Genomic DNA, 13687 nt, shown 5'->3' on the forward strand with positions numbered 1-13687 from the left:
AATTTACATACCCTTTATGTTTTATGATTTAATTAAGAAGTGAAATTTGAATTTTTAAATAATAATAATAGTTATTATTATTATTACAATAAATTAATTAGGCATTAAAAAATCCCTAATTTTGAATTTTACCTTAAATAATTATTCAAAAAACTCCAAATTGATAAAGATTAATTTTTGTTTTTTTTTTTACTTAATTTTAAATAAAACCTAAAACCAAATAGTGTTTAATAGTATTAAGTATTAGATTGTTTAATTTGTAATATTTTATTTTTGCATTAAAAAGTAAAAAAATCAATATATTCTTTTTTCTATTTAGAAAAAGTTAAAAAAATTTTATTTAGTAGAAAATTTATAATAAGTTACAAAAAAAATAGAAAAACAAACCATTTAAAGTTTATTTGGTTGTGTGATTTATAAAAACCGTTTCTAACACATTTTGGTTGTTGTTTTTTAGAAACAATTTTTAAAAATAAAATGAAATAGATAACATTTTTTAGTGAACGAGTAGAAGTTATTTTTACTAATTTTTAAAAAAACAAAAAAAAAAAAAACAAGGGTATATTTGATCATATTTTTTAAAATTTATTTTTAAAAATAAGTTTCAAAAAAATATAATCTTGTCTCTTAAAATTTGAAAACAAATTATTTTCAATAAAAAAAATTTTAAAAACAAACACAAATCGGCATTTTACCATATTTTCTAGTTTCTTTAACTTTATTAAGAATCCCAATAAAAAAAAAAAAGTGTCAAGTAAATTAAAATTAGCATTTCCGTCATATACCCATATTTATATCCAATACCATATCCATATAAATAAATCATACCATATGTATTAATATTAAAATCATACCATATATTATGCCAAATATTTAATTCATATATATTATATGCATGTAGACATCCGATACCTATTCCCATAAAAGCACACAGTGCATGTTTTAACTTTATTTGTAGAAATTGGACTGGCTACTTTTTGAATTATTGTATCAATAGAAGACAATGCAACTTATGTTGACTTTATTTGATATATTTTTTCATTTAATATAAACACAATTTTAATTTATTTTATTACCTTAAATACCTTACATCTTTAAATGGAAGATATTTTATAGGGGCATTCTTGGAAATAAGAGTAAGTATAATTTGCTTTGAGTCTAAGTCAAAATTGAACTTGTCTGTTTAGAAATTATTTTTTATATTTGGATACTACGAAAATGATGTGAAAAGTAATAAATAAATAAAGAATTAGGGTCAAACTAAAATGTCAAGTCTATTACATTATTTTATTAAAAAAAAAAACAATTTAATAAGAATCAGAAATCAAGTACGACGAAAGAAGCTTCCAAAAGTAAGTCGTGTTTGAGGATTTGACAAAATTGCCCATCCTGTCAGAAACTTTGACGAAACCTCCCCAAACGTCACCTACATTCATAAATTAAACTCCTCAGCAGTCGCCAGTCATAGCTACCGCGCTTCCTGACATTTCCACCAATGCCTAACCTGCTCCTCTTCACGGCGGCCCTGCTACTCTGCGCAGTGTGCGCAATGGCAGCCAATCGCTGCCCGGACTGCGGCAACACTTCTGTGCCCTACCCGCTCAGCACCGGAGCCGACTGCGGCGACCAAGAGTACAAGATCCGGTGCGATGCGGGCACACTCAGATTCGATACGCTCAACTCTTCCTACTCCATCTCATCCATCACTCCTCAAATCCAACGGTTCGTGATCCGGCCGGCGAGCTTCGCCGGTAACACCTGCGTCACCACCGATCTCCCCAACCAGGGAATCCAGCTCAACGAGAGCCTTCCCTTCAACGTCACCAGCAGCAACACCATCCTGTACCTCAACTGTACGGACACGCTTCTCCGGTCGCCGTTGAACTGCTCCTCCATCAGCCTCTGCCACACTTACATCAACGGCACACGAGACGCGGCAGCGTGCGAGGACGCGCCTATTTGCTGCACGTTTAAGGCGGGTGGTTCTACGACGTCGCATTCGATACGGGTTCGCGACGCGGGGTGCAGAGCTTATCGGAGTTTCGTGAACCTGGACGCGAGTACTCCGGTGAACCGTTGGCCAGAACCAGGCGTGGAGATCCAGTGGGTGTCTCCGAGGGAACCGGTTTGCACGTCCCAATCTGACTGCACCGATGGGATGAACTCCACTTGTGGGCCGGACCCAGCCACTGCTGGGGTGAGCCGGTGCTTTTGCAAATCAGGACTTTGGTGGGATCCAGTTGGTGGATTATGCGCACAGAGTGAGTTGTCTAACAATTGCTTTCTCAAATTTGTACACATTACAAATAAAATTGACTCTTCATTTTCAAAACTATGTTGTAAGAATTGTTTAGTATTCTCCAGACGAGATAAGAGTAGTGTGATTATTGTGCAGATGTGACGTGTCAAGATCCAGATGGTTGTGGTTCCACAAACAAGACTCCACTCATAGCAGGTATGATTCTTCCAAGTTCCACCATATATGTACATATTTTAATATAGTCCATAAGTTAATTCTTCATTCTTGACCCTGCAAATGGTGGTTCAGCCATCATTACACTTTCCCAATTTGGGTCTGGGAAAACGTATGTATTTTATCTTAATCAATCAACTCGATCAAATAATCTGGACTTTGGAACTGTTTTTCTGATCCATTTCCATACACAAATGGATTTGAGTCGGGAAAAGAGCGAGAGGAAGAATTTTGAAAGACTTTGATGCTGGGGGTTTTTTGTTTGTCATTTTTGCATGAGCTTCAAGTGCTAAATCAAAACGCCTAACGTTCTGGTGAATGAAATTCATACAGGTTTAACAGTAGGCATCGGTGCAGCCCTGATTGCAGCGGTCATCGCTATTCTAGTTTACAGACGGCACCGGCGCATCAAGGAAGCACAAGACCGGCTGGCAAGAGAGAGAGAGGAGATCCTAAACGCCAATGGCGGTGGCAAATTCGCCAAAAACTTCACGGGCAAAGAGATAAAGAGAGCAACAAACAGTTTCTCCCACGACCGCCTGCTCGGGGCTGGCGGCTATGGTGAAGTCTATAAAGGCATCCTTGATGATGGGACCATCGTTGCTATCAAATGCGCTAAGCTCGGCAACGCAAAAGGCACTGATCAGGTCCTCAATGAGGTGGGGATTCTTTGCCAAGTGAACCACAGAAGCCTTGTCCGCCTTCTAGGCTGCTGTGTGGAGCTGGAGCAGCCGATCATGGTTTACGAGTTCATCCCAAATGGGACTCTTCTGGAACATTTGCAAGGCCAACGGCCTGGTGGCCGGGGTTCACTTACATGGAGTCATCGCCTCCGCATTGCCCATGACACGGCTGAGGGTCTGGCTTACCTCCATTCCTCTGCAGTTCCCCCAATCTATCATCGAGATGTCAAATCCAGCAACATTTTGCTTGATGAGAAGATGAATGCTAAGGTTGCAGATTTCGGGTTATCTAGGTTGGCTCATACTGATATGAGTCATGTATCCACATGTGCTCAAGGAACTCTTGGATATCTCGATCCTGAGTATTACAGGAACTATCAGTTGACAGATAAGAGTGATGTTTATAGCTTTGGAGTAGTGTTGTTGGAGCTGTTAACATCGCAGAAAGCCATTGATTTTAATCGACCCGCTGATGATGTGAACTTGGCAGTTTATGTGCAGAGGACAGTGGAGGAGGAGAGGTTGATGGATGCCATTGATCCATTACTCAAAGAGCAGGCCAGCAGTTTGGAGCTTGAGACCATGAAGGCTATGGGATTTCTGGCCGTGGGTTGCTTGGAAGAACGAAGGCAAAATCGACCGTCAATGAAAGAAGTTACAGAGGAGATTGGGTATATCATAAGTATTGCAACAGCAAAGGTGGTAGAGCAGTAGTTTGATTACAGAGTTGCTTTGGAAAAAACTAGACCAGTGACTTGTTGGGCAGAAATAATCTGGGCTTATGTTTGTAATTGTTACTAGTATTGTATAGTTAACGTATTATGACCCGTTTTTATGGTGATCTATGTTGTTGCCCAGGAAGAAGCTTCACTGCTTCACAATAATTTCTTTGGGCTTCTTGCTTCCTTTAGGTTTGTCAGAGATCATTTCTGCGCTCTTTCTTGCTTCCACTGGCCTCATCAGAGTAATTTTGCTATCCTTCTTGTTTCCCATTGTTTTCACCAGAGAAGGCTCTCCTGTGGGTTCTGAAATGATAATGATATGAGAATTATACTGATTAAGTTTTATTTAGAAAAAACTTAAATAAGATTAAGATAATGTTTGTTTTTTTGGTTTTTTTATTGAAAGTAATTTGTTTTTAAAATTTAGGTTGTTTGTTTTATTATTTTTTCATGATTTATTATAAACTTTTTATTGAATAGAAAAAACTAAAATATGTAACTTTTTCTAAATAGGAAAAAATAACATATTGATTTCTTTTTACTTTTTAATACTTAATAGAAATAAAATACTATAAAACTAACAATCTAATATTTAACACTATTAATCATTAAGATTTTATTTAGAATTAAGTAAAAAAACAAACACCACCTAAGTTTTTATTTTATCTTTGAAAAACTCTTTCTAAAAGTGTAAATCACAAAAAATAAAAAAATAAAAAAGAAAATGAAATCAACAACAAAAAAACTATAATAATAAATAAATAAATAAATAAACCTCCAACAAAAACCACTACAAACTCTTACAAGAAATAAATGCAAAAAATATCAACTAAAAATAACTGTAAAAATCCTCAACAAAAAACCCCCATCAAAATAAACAAAAAAAAAAACAATTGCAAAAAATCAAGAGAAAGATAGAGAATGTGATAATCTTAAAAAAGAATGAAAGGTTAAAGAATTTTTGCAATTGATTTTTATCTCTTAAGATAACATAAACTTAGAGAGGAAGCAAAGTATAAAAAATGGACAATGAAGAAAAGAGAGGAAGAAAGAGATTTGAATTTAGAGGGTGATAGGCATGAATGAGAGAAGACTATAAAAAGAGAAAGAGGAAGATAGGTTTAAATTTAGAAGATTTTCTTAAAATTTCTTTTTTATTTGATTTGAAGGATGATTTGGTACAAAATATTTTTGCAGATAAGAGATTATTTTACACCTTTTAACTAAATATTCTTTCGTATTTTCTACTTCTTTTTCTCCTTTTATTCCTCTTATTTGTGCTTTTCTTTTGTGTTAGGTAAGAATATGTTTCATCAAAGTTAAAAATTTCCTTTTATGTTTGGTAATAATAAAGTTAACAACCTTAGCATCATTCCTCGAAATTGATAATAATAAGGTTAACAACCTTAGCATCATTCCTTTTTAAGTATTAAATAATTCCTAGTGACAAGCCAAAACTTAACAGAGGCCAAACAGCAAATGGAAAAACATGGGCAGAAAACAGGCGGCGGTGGATTCTCTGGGGATCATCCTAACTTACGTTGGAGAAAAGTATGATGTTCTAGTTTGTCCTGGGTGTGGCCCATTCCACTCTGAGGATGAGATTGTCATAACCATACCCATTCAGCTTGTTGATAGCCCTCTCTGCATCTTCCTTGTTTACAAAATTGACAAAACCAAAACCTCTGCTCATGCCGGTCTTTTGGTCAATCGCCACGTAGACCCGACTTACTGGGCCAAATGTGCGGAATAGCTCATGCAAGTCAGGCTCCCTTGTGTCCTCTGATAGGTTGGTGACCCGAACTGAATTCTCTTCATTCCTGCGCCTCATATCTGATCCAACTCTCTCTGCACCAGGTCTCATGCCTGGAGGCACATAAGCGGCTTTGCCAGTGCCTGTAGTAGCCACAGTGGTCTCGGCAGCGGGAGGTTTGTCAACGAAGGCATCAGTTTGTGCTGCGAGATCCTTGTATGGGCATCTAGATGTCCAATGGTCACCTTTCTTACCACAAGTTCTGCACACCATGAGAACAGCACCTCCCTTTCCAAGCTGAGCCAAGGAGTCTCCAGCAATCTTGGTTTCTTCTGCTTTGGTACCTGAAGACAGTGTCACGTTTGCACGGACAAAAAAAATTGCATAAAAAAACCGTATGTGAAGCAACAGATAATATAATCTCTGAAGAAGTCGTAGTCCAAATACAACTTGAACCGACCAACTAAAATTTTACTTTGTACTGCAAATTTTGGCCAAATCATAACCTTAAGATTGAAGCTGAAAGACAGTATCTGCAAACAAGAAATTTATTGCTGTTGAAAGGCATAATGCTCAATCATGTCATCTTTAGCCCTTTCCCCATTTCAGAAGGTTAATAATGAAACTGAAAGTTCCTCCCCAACAAAAAATGTTGCCATTGAAGAACAGAGAACTGTCTGATCATTAACGATGCTATGTCTGCCAGGCAATGGAGCTAAAAAATGGCACAAAAAATGTGTCATCCATATCAGGACCACAGTCTTCTGGGCTCATGGCCTAAATGTATATGAATATATAAAATATTAATGCCTGCTATTGATTGGATTGGGACAGAATGATATCATAAAATGCAACATGATATGATATTATTATTTTCATAGGAAAATAATGCCATGTGATGACTCATTACCAGATTGTGACTTAGTTCATATCAAGAACAGATACAAGCCAAAAGGAGCCAATCATGGCTCTGTGTAAGCGGTGTGCGGGTCAGTGAGGGAGTGGAGACTTGGTTTGGTAGAGCGGTGACCTGGCTGCAGTTGCAAGCAGCGATAGATAGTAATGTCTTCTAATGGTTAATAAGCACAATATCACACAAAGACACAGAACATAAAAAGAAAGGTGAAATACTTAAATCAGAAGTCATGAACTAATGAAGATGGTTCTTCTTAGGTTTTCTGATGACATCGCAGTAGCAGGTTATCCATTGCATTATGATCAGCAATCAATTTCTATTGTCTATGCTAAGCCAGATATGTCATGAGGAAAGGACGGGTAGAACAATGGAAGCCCAAGGTACAAAATGAAGTCCCCAAAAAACAATAACAAAGAATGCAACTACCCACATCAAAACATCCCAAGTTGGATTGAGTTGTAATTTTCTAATCCAGATCTGAATGAGAAAAACTAGTACTAAAATAAATGTAAAATATATTTGGTTGTGGTGATAATAATCTTCCTCAAGCAAGTACTGAAAGATATTAACTTTCAGGGAAGAGGAAGAACTTATATATGCTCATCAGAATAGTAAAAATATTATTTAGAAACTGCTGGAATTAACCTAGGCTAACACCAAATCCACGATAGTAATTTTACTAAAACTTAAGAGTGAAAATGATAAGCAGTTGAGATTGACAATGAAGAGCTAGCTACTGAGTGAAATATGCTTGCTCTGTCTTTAGTTCAGTAATTAGAGTTCAAGGTAGAGATTGTGTAAAATAGGCCTTGAGCAGGTATAGTGATCAGATGCATGATGAATACGATCAGATTGGATAGAAGGGTCAATGATAAGATCAGTTTTATTAATCATCACCAGAAAAGGGTAGTTAAGGAACAACAAGTTTACAAAAGAGTGTATCTAAACTGAGGATGTTGGGATGTATCAGTGCTCAAAAAAGTAGGGATCAAGTTTGAACAGAATTGATCCTTGATCCTTGCAAAGTAGGGATCAAGATGGGACGAAGAACAGTTTGACTAATTTGGCATGTACATTAAAAAACAATCTCCTTTGACAGCAATGAGGAAGTTAAGATGGATAAGTACCTTGACAAGAAAGAATATGATTGGAAACGACTAAGTAGTTGAAGGTAGCACCAACTGGGAATAAGAGAGGAAGAGATAGTTTGCAACGTGCAATAAGCCAATGGTTGGTTAGTGAGAGGTGGTGCAATTCATGTTTAAGGTGCTCCAAAAAGATTTGAGACTTGAGGCAGTGAGAAAAAATATGTTGAGCAACAAGTTCACATATCCTAGATAGAAAACTTGCATAACAAATCCCACATAGTTGGGATAAAGGATTTTGTAGGGCTGATTTGACTTAAACCATTGACACATATATTAGAGCTACATAATGAATTAAAATGACCTTTTGCCTATGTTGTATAATGTTTGTAATCTTCATATGGTGGCACACATACTGAATTCTCCAACAAAAGCACTGAAAATAAGCCATACAACACATTGTGCACAAGCTAAAATCTAACAATTTCTCAAAATCGATTAAATTTTAGCAGTGCAAAGTTATCATCCTCTATTTTAGCAACACTATGCCCTGTGGTTGGGCTAAATCCCTCCTCCCCCCCCCCCCCCCCCCCCCCCCCCCCCCCCCCCGCCCCCCCCCCCCCCCGCCCCCCCTAATAAAATAAAAAATAAAAATAAAAAAGAAGAAAAAATGACAAGATAAAACAGAGATTGACCCAGAAAATATATTTCCACTATGGAGCAAGTATAAGGAAACGTACTGCAAGTAAAGAGAAATTGTGGGTGGTTTAGTTGTTGGAGAAGGCTCATTATAAAGACAAATCAAATAAAAAAATTATTGACACAGTAAGAGTATTAAGCTACTTTACGAAACAATGACTCAAAAAGTAAATGAAAATGAGCCAGTTAACCTGACAGATAAAACAGGAGGTAGGAGGAGAAATTGAGCTGTCAAATTTCCGGGATTGCCATATACAAACCCCAAATATGGCAAAAATAATGCAATCAACTCAGTTTAACTGGAATTGTGAAACCATACACACTTCCACAAAGCTGACAATAGAGTTCTGTCCTATACTAAACTCATTGGAGCCTAACATCCCTGAGAATTTTTGTAAATTCTGCAAAAACCCTTCCTGCTGTTTGGTTCCTTTCTCAGACAATATCCAGCATTTTTTTTCCAATTACTAAACTACATTTAGTATTTCAGCTCATTTAGTAATAAAGTAAGAATTGTTTATAAATTTTCCAATGAAGACAACATGAAATCAAAACAAAAATTCAGAGTTTCGTCTATCTAAGATCATCAGAATCCACACACGGCAAGGAAAAAATCTAGAAAAAAAAATGCAATTGAACATTAATCTAAGTTTTTTTTGTTTACAAGAAGATACGGTAACCAAACAACTAAATAAACAAATAGATAAAACCAACTCGAATGATAAAGCACTTTTCTTTTACCGCATAATAAAAAGATAAGATCCCCAGTTTCTCAGCAACCAAACAGAGAGGGCAACAGAGAGGAACGTACCCGGAGCTCTAGGTCTTTCAAGAAGAATCTCTTCAGTGGAGACCATGGTAAGCCTACTCCCGACATCCTCATGAACCGCGTCCCCGAACTTAGCCCATGAGCGACGCTCCACGGCTCGCTTACTGAGGCGAGCCTTGGCAAGCTTCCGAACACGAGTGGTGGTGGTGATCTTGACCTTGTTTCCATCTTCATTGAACTTGTACTCAATCACCTTCTTGATGCCATTCTCTTCCGGCCCAATCACTTGGCGGGGTGGCAGTAGAAAATCGAGGTCTTCTCCGTCGTCTTCATCGAGCTCTCCCCACCGGATCTTCTCCGCTTTTGGCGGATTCGAATTCCAACCTGACCCGGATCTGTCGACCAACGCCATGAATGAGTTTGCGCCCTACTGGTTTTAGGGGTTTCGAAAGTGCGGCTTCCGTTGTAGATGGAGGTGATGAGATGACAATAGGATCTTAAGGCGACGTCGTTTGAGCGTTATGTTGTCAAAACGACAGCGTTTTTTTGTCTGGTTTCTGAATTGCCTTGTCAACTAACATTCTCGATCTCTTAGATGTGCTCATCAGGCGGTGTTAGGCGGTAGCGCCGGCCCAGCCCAAAAGTAATGTAGAAGGTGAGTTGTAGCCCAGCCCATATTAGAATCAAATCCCATAGGCCCAAACAGCCCACAAAGGATTATGAAGCTTGGGCTTTGGAGGCACCGTACGAATAACTTCAATTGTTATGAAAATTAAAAAATAAATTAAATTAAATTAAAAAAACCATCACAAAGGTCCGTTCTTAAAAAATAGTTTTTAAGTTAAAAATAATATTTTTCATTTATTCTTCATATTTTATATCTATATATAATTTAAATTTTTTTAAACATTCTTCATATTTTTTAATTATTACTTAGATATTAATCATATGATAAAAAGAACAATAAAAAAATATCCTAAATTTATTTTAAAAAATAAATTAGGGATTGTTTGGTAACTATTTTCAAAAATAATTATAAAAACGGTTTTTAAAAACTGTTATAAGATATTTTATAAAATAAAAGTTTATTTGAAAACTTAAAATATTTTTAAATATATTTTAAAAATAATTTTTATGTGTGATTTTTATTTTTAATCATTCTAAATGTTTGTCTAATTAATGATCTTTGAAAACATCATAGTTTATATTCTTAAAAACAAAAAAAAACAATTTTTGGTTACCAAACAAGTTTTCAATATTTTTTGTTTTAGAGATAAAGAGAATTTTTATTCTTGTATTTTCTTACTTTATGTACATCATTTCACTATTTATACAAGTTATAACTATTATTGAACTGTATAACAATTTTAAAAATTTTAAGTTACAATTGACTAATAATGGAAGATACTTTTAATATAGTGTAATTGATCAGTTTTTTTATTATATGAGAATTGTTGTTTGTCGGCTGAGGGTTTTCAAGAGAATAAAAAAAAATGTTTTAAAAAACAGTTGTCAAACAAACCCTTATTTTCGAAAAGATTTCTAAACAACGCCTATAATTATTATTTTTATAAAATAAATATGACTTATTTAATAATGAAAATGAAAGCTTTTCTCACTTTAAGAAATAAAATACATGAAAGAATATAAGAAAATGTATTTAATAAAAAAGTTTTTTTTTAAATTGAAATTATTATTATTTAATTAACATTAAATAAAAAATTAAAATAATTTTATTTAAAAATCAAACTAATTTTTAAAATTAAAATTAATCCATGAGACGACACAGGTTTTGATTTTGGGAGGATGTGCCCCACGTGGCTCCTCACTGGCATGTTATGTCAGATTTTTAATCCAACAAATGCAGCATAAATAAATAAATAATATAAATCATGTGCCACTCTCGTCTCCAGTCTGGATTCAAACTTAACCTTGAAGCCAACAATATAATTTAAGCACATTTTAAAATTTTGTTCAAAATGATTCCTTCTCTTTCATCCTTACTTTTTAAAATTAAAAATATTTAAAATCACAATTTCAAAACAAATGTCAATAAACTATATTTTAAATTTTGTATTATTATTATTATTATTATTTAAATTTGAGATGGTTATATCAAGCAGTTAGTGTGTCGCCTTTCCCCACCTTTCCCAACACCTTCATTTTGAAAGGATTTTAATATTCAAAGGAGGAAGATTGCCCACCTTTTACATTCGATGTTTAAAGTAGGTAATGATGGAAAATAGAGCCTGAAAAACCCACTTATTTGCTATCAATAATGTGGACCTTTCAACATCCAATCCACCAAAGGATATGGAATTCAATCCGGTTAGGAGCCACCATGATTCCTCACTATTAATAATCACTAATTCTAAAATTATGATAATAATTCTTGATATTTTATTTTAAATAAACTTCATTTTGGGAATAAAATCTTCACCCGAAAATTAATACAATACTTAATGTAAATTGCATGTGTGAGGGTTTATTAAATATTTATATTAATATATAAAGAAAAAAAAAGGGAATTATGCAAATATGGATGAATCTAGAATTCAATAAAATTATTTTTATGAGAATGCAGTTTTTAAAAAATAATTATCATTTCATGCATTGGAACCGTACTTACCTCACATTACTCATATTAGTCAACCGAGGCCAAGGGTAATTATCCCCTTAAATAATATGAAAGTTTGACTATTGGATTAAAGCTCAATATTAATTCAACTTAGAAAAAAATATATAAGTAGGGTTCGTTAAAGTATAATACCGACTCTGTCATTATTTATGTGAGTTGGATTGATATGGGTGATAACTTATATGCATATATAAGAGCAGATAGATATTATTTTAGCGCATGAAATGAGAATTATTCTCTCAAAAAATGTACTCTTTATTAAAATAATTTTTTGAGGTTTTTGTTTCGTGTAAGTTTACGTAAATGCCCCAAATAAAAAATGGTAAGTTGTTGTCACCTTCATTTAAAATACATTGAAAAATAACGAAAACATGTTGTTTTTGTTTTTTAAAAATATGAAGCAAAAAGAAAAAGGGGACGGTGACCACCCATTGTGTGAGCTGTCCTTCTGCTGAGGTCCCTAGCCACATACAATCTGCCAAGCCCTAACCGACACAAATCAATGGGGAAAGAGAATGCTATTCTAACAGCTAGTCTCGTGGGTTTTTATGCAACCAATACAAAGTGATGACACCTACGACTGACGAGAGCGAAGAGCTGACTACCATGTGCGGTTTTATGAAAGGTCCCTGACACGACCCGTGAGTTTATCATGGTTGGACTCAATCGTTTATGCCATCGAGGTCATGGGCCCCATGTATCCACATCTGCGAACAGTGGGGACTGATTCCCCCCACATTTTGTTTATTTATTTATTTTATTAAATATTCGTCACATCTACTTTTTATCATCCTCAAGGAATATGTACGGGTAAAAACTCAAAAGGATAAGGTTAAATATCATTATTTTTCATCTATGAAGGGAATTTACCATGGGACAACATGGACTGATTGCAATTTTATTTGATTATATCATCCTCTAATGATTCATAATTTACCATATAACATAATCACTTCAATAAAAATTTTAATAGGTACTACACAACGAGCACAAAAAAAGAAAGAAGTGATCATTGATGTGATCATATGACCATGAAATGCATCAATACTCGATAATTCATTAATCAAAAGACAAGAAAAAAAGGATTATAATGGTACAATTGAAAAGCATCTCAATTATAATTGTATTTCTTAAAAATAAAATCTTAAAACATAAAATAATTAAATATAAGGTTTAATACACTTTAACCCTTAACCTATCACATGTTTTTCTACATTGTCTCATCGGGTTTAAAATCGAACATATTATCCTCCAAGTTTCTTAAATACCTAGTATATTTATTGGACAGTGTTAATTTTTATTGACAAAGTTGTCACATACTATACATATAACTGAATATGTAAAGATAAATTTATAAATTCAATCACGTAAACACCTTAAATAGAACTTTCCCTTATCTTTCATCTTCATTCTTCATTTGACGATTCAAAGGGTTAGAGCCTTAAAGGAATAATGAAGACAAAAGGTAAGGAAGAGCTCTACTTGAAACTTTTGAATGATTGAATTTATAAATTTACCTTTACTTATTTAGTCACATGTACAACACGTGATATTTCCGTATATTGAAACTAACACCCTTTAACCAAAAAAATACAATTCTAAAAATTAAGAAGTTTTAAGGGCAATATGTTTGATTTTAAACAAGTTATAACAATGTGTAAAACATGGTATAGATTAAAGAATAAAGTATATTAAACTACAAACAAATACATGACATAAAAACTCGAGCTCCCGATATAATGTTGATCTCAAATTGCTACAAATCCAAAAAAATGAGAATATAGACCGCGTGTTGATTTTAAAAAGTTTAATACCATTAATGCATAATGCGCCCTTGGTGCCACATACCACTCTATCCCAATGTGACTCACGTGGTCAAGGTCGTCTCTGGATCTTGTTTTAATGGCCGGAGACACGAAGGAATTTTTCCAAAGATATCTATCTCCACA

General features: G+C 34.5%; 2 protein-coding genes across 2 annotated transcripts; one reads left to right on the forward strand and one right to left on the reverse strand.

Moving 5' to 3' along the window:
• Positions 1-1259: 1259 nt before the first annotated feature.
• LOC100246196 (wall-associated receptor kinase-like 20) lies at positions 1260-4062 on the forward strand. Its single transcript, XM_002282409.5, has 3 exons — positions 1260-2261; positions 2396-2455; positions 2807-4062. Exons 1-3 carry the CDS (start codon positions 1496-1498, stop codon positions 3868-3870), a joined length of 1890 nt encoding a protein of 629 aa, XP_002282445.1. The 5' UTR covers positions 1260-1495; the 3' UTR covers positions 3871-4062.
• A 1124-nt stretch (positions 4063-5186) lies between these two features.
• On the reverse strand, positions 5187-9711 carry LOC100251333 (uncharacterized). The gene is made up of 2 exons (XM_002282403.3): positions 9143-9711; positions 5187-5975 (listed from the first exon to the last, which is right to left on the reverse strand). The coding sequence occupies exons 1-2, from the start codon at positions 9510-9512 to the stop codon at positions 5440-5442; spliced, it is 906 nt and encodes a 301-aa protein (XP_002282439.1). The 5' UTR covers positions 9513-9711; the 3' UTR covers positions 5187-5439.
• Between the last annotated feature and the right edge of the window lie 3976 nt (positions 9712-13687).

The sequence above is a fragment of the Vitis vinifera genome, chromosome 13 (assembly GCF_030704535.1).
Source record: "Vitis vinifera cultivar Pinot Noir 40024 chromosome 13, ASM3070453v1".
NCBI lineage: Eukaryota > Viridiplantae > Streptophyta > Magnoliopsida > Vitales > Vitaceae > Vitis > Vitis vinifera.